We start from the raw sequence: 7,540 nt of genomic DNA, 5'->3' as shown, positions 1-7,540 counted from the left end.
GTTAAATATTAAATTGATTCAGAAACATACTTACATAAATGTATATCTAGTTGTAAACGTGATTTATCAATGAAATACATTCATTTTGATTAAGCTTTATTTTTTACAATGAAACTATTACATGTAAAATAATTAATCATAATGATGATAATGACAATATTATTAATTAACCAATGAAATTCATATCAAACTGTCCAATGTTTCTTATATAAACATTGACCTCATTTAGTTAACTCAATAAATAATAAATTGAGTTTCAGACAAAAAAAAAGATTCTACGATTTTGAAGATACATTCAGTAAAATAAAAAAATAGAAATGTCAGATGAACAAACCTCTATTTGTAACACTGATGAAATAGTGATTTGTCCTAATAAAGTAGAAAGAAACCATGTAAACTATTTTCTATTCAAATAATTGATAATATGAAATTTTATTTTCTAGGATCAACACTATCCAATAAAAGATGATTCTATACAATCAGAAGAAATAATAGTAAATAATAGTGAACTAGATAAACAAGAAGAGAATCAAGTAAACATTGACTCTTTCATTAATTTTCATATTTAAAAATAAATAGAATGAAGCTGTTGTAGTTAAAGAAAATGATCAGTGTAAAACAGATGTTACTTCATCAATGGAAATATTGAAAAGTCGAGAAAATGAAGGTGACGATGAAGCAGAAGAGGAAGAAGAAGAAAAAGACAAAAATACAAAATTAAAAGAAATTTCAGACAAAGAAGATGGTTCAGAAAAACCATCAACTTTTGAAATCATTGACAAAAATCTAGAACAATCTGAAACAACCGAGGTAATCATTTTAGCCTTAATTTTTTTTCTTTGGTAACTTGATTATTCAGTCAATTAGTTTAATTTTACATTCAGGGAAATAATTTCAGACATCAAATATTGTAAATTATGCATTAAACTACAATTAGAAACCTTACTATTATCCACCTATAGTTTTTAGCTGATAATAGTTCATAGTTTTAAAAGAACATGTGTCTTGATAACCATGGTTCAGCAATTATAACTTAATGATAAACTGAAGTTGAATTCATTGGCTTGAAGTTTAGGCTAATATATGTACAATCTTTTTTTTAAACAGTCCATAATTCATAACAATTCATGCTAGTAATGTACTACTGGTTGGAAGTCTACACTAAGTTCATAACTCATGAATATAACACGTTAATAAAGATAACAATAATTGACTATTAAATGATCATACTATATTGTGAAACGATTGTTATTGTAAAGCATTAATCAGTTTATCTCACCATGTTGATCAAATATTTACATTTATAGTTAGTCATTAAATCAGATATCGAAAGTAGTGGTTGGTGTTTGTGACAGTAAATAATAACAAACCATCAAATAATACATTTCTCTTCTCTACTAATCTATAATAGAGGACTAGATATTATCATTATTATCGCTGTTATCAACATGGCCGCATCCAGTTGTTCTATGCATAAAGAATAAGTGGTCAAGCTATTATTTGTTTGGATTATTTCGTTAGAGATTAATATAATTTAAACTTGATTTTAGACAGTATCAGTGAATCATAGCACTTGCAAAGTTGATCTTCAATAATAGAGATTATCTTTTTGTGATACACCTAATTTGTTCTTAAGAAAGGTGAAGCTATAACTCAACAGGCAACCTCCAACCATATTGCTATAAAATCAACATTTAATATTCTATCATTTAGCTGATAGTTCACATATATAAAAATAACTTTCATTTATCTAACAGGAAAAAGAATACTGTAGTGATATATTCTAAGTAATCAAATGAATTAACTATTTTGAGCATAGTTTCCATTAGGTTTTCACAATATTCACTTATCATCATATGGCAACATAGTATGTTTGAAATATTCAAATAAGCAGAAAAAATTCAATTTCTAACTTTTCATGATTGTGTAGATCTCATTTTCTTCATAACGCAAATGACGTTTACACAATTTTAACACAAGCTTCATTGGCAAACGAAATTAGAAAAACTCATTAAGATATTACAAATATAACATTAAAAATAAATAAATAAACGACTCTGTTCAATGTTATATTTCTTTGAAATTAATCTTGGTAGTACTACATAAAACGTTACGTACAACAAATCCAGACAGTAAGTATTTTCACTTCGTTAAAGTATAATCAATTTACATGGTTTAGCATTATATATTTATATATTCAAATACTAATTACTACTACTACTGTAATATAGTTATTTATTCCCTTCTATCATTACAGAATTCATCAGGCGAGAAAGACAAAGAACACAAGGTTAGTTAATTGATTTACTGATGGATAAATTTATGACAAATTGTAATTTCGATTGATAACTCTGATACTGATCATATTACCATTTTATAATTCTTTTTTTTTGTTGTTAACAGAAAAAAGTCAATCTAGTCAAATGGTTAAAGAAAAATGTACATATTCATTTACCAAAGGTAGAAAAATTTAATTTTATCCATATATAGATATCATATTTGATAGCATTAATCTTCATTATACGTGAAAATTCATTGACAATATGTTAGGACAGAATTATAATTTGAGATGATGTTTTCAATTCTGTAGTTTTTGGTTAATATAACATTCGTTATAATTGAGTATGATAGTTGACTAGTGTACTAGTTTTTCAATGGTATTTTATCAATGTAACGTTTACTTTAGATAATATGGATGTGCATTAATTTAGTTTGGACTTTGTTCAGTATACTATACAACATAGGATTTTGTAGTGATTCTGTATATTTTCTTAGTATGTAGTCTCTAGTAAACAATCAAGTTTGCATAAAATTCCTATATAAGTAAGTGTCTTTTGAAATTAAAGTTGACCTATTTCGCATCATTTACTTCATCGAAGATGGTGTGGTTTCCGGCATGAAATTATACAGTTACATAGCTATCTTAATTCAGTTGAAATGAACGTATAGTTTGTCAAAGTTTATCAATAAGTAGTTTAACGTATTTATAAAGGAGTAACAAATTGTTCTCTTATACTTGTCGATACTGATCTTCAAAAATTAAACTATTTTTACTCGAACTATGAGAGTCTTCCAGTTTAAACTCATCAGTTGCATTGTAACACTAAAAAATGTTACATTCAAACTATTTGACACAATTGACTATCAAATATTTTCGGCGGAACTCAGTATTACATTTTAGTCCTTAAGGTTTTGTACTCACTGAATGTGCAATGACTAAATGTAACTAAAAAATATGTTGAACTTAAATATCGTATTTATTGGCTACAGTATAAGAATTAGTAACCATTTAGTTAACAACGATCATACTGGTCTTAGTTTAGTAACTTCTTAAGCTCAGTGATTAATTCTTTATTGAAAGTATATAACCTTGTAATTTAATATATTCTACTGTTGTTGTTTTTTTTCCAAATAAACCTTACAGCATCACTCCTTTAAAAAGGAAAAGCCCGTTATGGAATATAAGGTAATCGGTTTAATTAGAACTGTTTGAAAATTCTCATTATTTTAAAACATTATTATATGAACGAAGGATATTCTTTCAATAAATTTTCCTCAGGTTAGAAATAAAAATAATATATTTGTAATATCCCAACGAGTAGAAAATTGGATTTTCTGACGTTTCGTGACTTAGTGTAAGTCACTTCTTCAGAGAATAAATAACCAAATTGTTCAGTTATACTATCCGAATTACTAATCCAGAAGAATAGGAAAGTTTAGGGTAAATAGATTTTTGATAATTGTAGCATGTGAATACATTTAATTTGGCCGGGTTTCTAGGGACTTACATTTCTGTTCATGTGAAACCCTTCCAGGTTCACTTAGGCATTGTTGAAACAGTAGTTATGGTGCCAACATACATCTATCATTCTCAATAGTCTATCTGGTTAGTAACTTTTTACCAAATTTTGTAAGTCCTAATCTTCCGAACGCTAAAAATCATAGTTATTCTTACTAAAAAACCAGATTTATGTGTGTAAAGGAAATATGTTCAACCTATTATCTTTTATCAACCATAGTCACAATAAGTTAGTAGTCATCTATATTATAGAATGACTTGATTTCATTAATGAACATACAACCTTTACCCTTTTATATTTTCATGACTTAAAATTAGTTTAATTCAGATATCATAATCATTACCATTATTATTCACATATCTTTAAATCATTAATAATTATCTTCCAGATATATGAATAATTCAATTAGAACTTAGCTCCAAATTTGTTATTGTTTACAGAGTTCATGTCACTTTATATGTAGTCACTATGTAGTCTTTCACCAAATATTTAATCTAATTTGTAATTAGATCATTATTTCTCTCACTTTATACTATTTACATTTATTTATCTTATAATTTCTGTCAATATATAACATGATTGAAAATAACATTGGATATCAGTCACTTAAACATTAAGAACTGTATTTTAGTTCGTTAAAAATGCATATGGTATAATTTTTAAGCAACCTATTCACGCTAAATATGTCCTTTCTTTTAAATTTAAATGATATAACATAGTACGATAAAAAGGATTATTATCACAAGAGGGTTTTGTGGAGATTTTAGTAATTTAATGGTTGAATTCATGAGTCAATTGAAGCTAGACCACCATGAAAAACCTGAAAGCACTGGACGTCCGTTTCGTTCTAGTGCGGAACTTCTCGGTAATGCGCGATTGTGGATGAGCAATGCTAAAGAGTCCCATATTAGGACGAAGTGACCGTCCAGTGATTTCAGATTTTTCATGATGGTCTAGCTTTAATTAACTGATGAATCCAACTATTAAAATGGACTATTGTTTTATGGGAGAACAGTAATTTGTATTGATTTTCTGTTGATTTACTTTTCAGACTGAATGTATCAATTCAAATGAAGAATCAATGTCTGATAAACAAATTAATCATAATTCATCTGAAGAAGTAAAAACTATTGAACATACTGAGAATGAGCAAAATGTAACAACTGAAGAGACACGTAAGTATCTAATCAGAAATTTATTTATTTTGGTGTCCAATACGGAATTTATTGATATAAAAAAGCTGTTCAATAGTGTATACATAAGTGAAATTTTTTTACGTATTAGTACCGTGATGACATATGAAAATAGAATAAACATGATAATGTAATAGAAAGGTTATAATTATATTGTTTCTTCTTTGTTCATATGCTCTCACGGTACTAATACTTTAAAGAATTTTCACATATGTATATCCGATTGTGCAGCTTGATAATAAATTCTTTGAAGAGAGATCACTTTGCTGAAATTCGTGTTCTTAATGTTTAAATAGGAATGGTGTGTCCATAGTTATTTTATTTGCACAAATCCAATAGCTTAAATTTAAGCCTAATTCAAACCAAATGTATGTAATTTACTGGTTAAATGTTCTACTTCTGAAACTATGGGAATAGAAAGTTATATTTGCATAAGTACATAAGCTCCTTGCCCAGGACAGAGTTGGGCGGCCTATGCTCCTTCACGAGAAGCAACAGGTGTAAGTATGTACATAGGCCCCAAACCGCAACACTATTTATAGCATGGTTGAAATTTTAATATTTACGTCAATATTATACACTTGAACTGTTTAGACCAATAAATATATCTTGTACATTTTTGTCAAACTTTTAGATGAAACTACCGAATTATTACAATCCACAATTAAGAATACAACAGCAGACCATTCCTTAGTCACATCTACAACAATAAACAATGCACAATTATAGTTGACTTATTTCTTTGTATGTGTGTAGTTAATTTGTCAGTTTTTCAATCTGTTAAAAAACATGTAATAATTTTTCTTTCTCTGTCTTTTATGTAACTTTATTTTTCTTAATCTTGATTATCTATATATAAACTTCTTATGAAAATACAAATATTTATGGTGTGAATATTCTCTGTATGTTTATGTTCAGTTGTATATATATTCATTCGTATATGAAGGTTCATTAATAAGAAGTCGTTAATTATTCATTATTTTGCATGTAAGTTGAGTCTCTATTCACTTTAATATAGTTTGTTTTTGTTTTTTTTAAAAAATAGTTTCTATACAAAACGAGTAACTAATAATTCGTGAAAATCAATGTGAATACTAACTCAGCTTACTGATGAGTAGTATTAAACAATATGAAATTTTTATTCTCAACTAAAAGATATTTAACATAAGAATAAGTAAAGAATCAAGTTAATATGGTTTATATTCAGTTAAATTTCTTAGTATCTTCAATGAAGGTTGAATAAGGTATTGAATATAAATGATCACTGTTAGTGATTGTATTCATTTCGCAGTTAAATTACATTAACGTATATATTATTTGCTGTTTTTTTATTTATAAAATTAATATTACATGCATGTGTTGACAAGCAATACATGCAACATTTGCAGTGGCTTATTAAGAGTGTGTATTTTTTCAAGTACGTTAGTCTTTTTCTAATCTTTGGTGTGAAGTGATACTTGTTGTACATGATATGTTCACTTAGATCCTAACGATGATCTACTACTACATACTATATTATGAAAAGTAATTTGAAGTGAGTAAAAGTAATTCACAAACAAAAAGCTCGAAAATTTCACTGCTCCATATATATATATATATATATATATATATATATATATATATATATATATATATATATATATATCGACCTTACTAATAACACGTTGCACCGAGTTATATTTAACAGAAAAAACTTGTTGTGAACTTACAGAAACTAATAAACACGTACTCATTTTCTTCAATTTAAAGAATGATTGTGACCAATAATTTCCGAAGCAATGTTTAGATTGAATGTTTATTTTAATAATGATTTCAAATGAATCAACAAACATTTTTAAATTTATTTATAACTACTAAGTTCGAATGTCACCGAGTTTCTACACTACTACAATTAATGTTCTAATTAGTGTTCTGTACAGATATGATGGATTGTATTTCATTTATCAATAAATAATGTTCATTGAGCTGTGTGATATCTAGTTTGACTGATGAAAACATTAACAAACTTTACAGATGTGTTGATTAATTATGATCCTTCGCAATGATCTATGGAGAAACGAGTTGTATCAGAATCACATAGACAAAATCATTGATAAATAACTTGGTAATTTTTGGCAAATAAGGTAAAATGAAATATAGTAGAGATTTTCATGATGAAAAATATATAAAATATTAGTAATCACTACCGTTTGATTTATCGGATATCTTAAATAGCACAGAATTTATATTGACTTCCATGACGCAAAGTCTTGTGATAAATGTAGAGTCATTTATTAAATACGTTGAGACCGTTAAGATATCTTTGTGTGTGAGCGATGGCACTCTAATTACAGACTGGTATTGTAGTAACAGAGCTGGTTGTCATCCAGAATTTGTCGTTATCTCTAACTAAGAACCAAGTTTACTTGTTTGGGACATTATTTTATTAACTGGCCCGACAGAATGTCATACTGGTTTAGACATGGCAAAATTTTAAAAAATCACCAAAAAATATTCATAAATCTAATTGTTTAACGCATCTTTATTCACGAAACTCCACGAAAGATT

The 7,540-nt window shown here is 27.2% G+C and overlaps 1 protein-coding gene across 1 annotated transcript; it reads left to right on the top strand.

Annotated features, from left to right (window-relative positions):
• Positions 1 to 264: 264 nt before the first annotated feature.
• MS3_00006589 (uncharacterized protein) lies at positions 265 to 6,545 on the top strand. Its single transcript, XM_051214746.1, has 8 exons — positions 265 to 392; positions 444 to 533; positions 580 to 810; positions 2,258 to 2,290; positions 2,404 to 2,460; positions 3,425 to 3,466; positions 4,852 to 4,975; positions 5,628 to 6,545. The coding sequence occupies exons 1-8, from the start codon at positions 318 to 320 to the stop codon at positions 5,720 to 5,722; spliced, it is 747 nt and encodes a 248-aa protein (XP_051067936.1). The 5' UTR covers positions 265 to 317; the 3' UTR covers positions 5,723 to 6,545.
• The last annotated feature ends 995 nt before the right edge of the window (positions 6,546 to 7,540 follow it).

Source organism: Schistosoma haematobium, chromosome 2 (assembly GCF_000699445.3).
Source record: "Schistosoma haematobium chromosome 2, whole genome shotgun sequence".
Taxonomy (NCBI): Eukaryota; Metazoa; Platyhelminthes; class Trematoda; order Strigeidida; family Schistosomatidae; genus Schistosoma; species Schistosoma haematobium.
The sequence above is the reverse complement of the archived record's forward strand: the minus strand, read 5'-3'. Positions and strand labels throughout refer to the sequence as shown.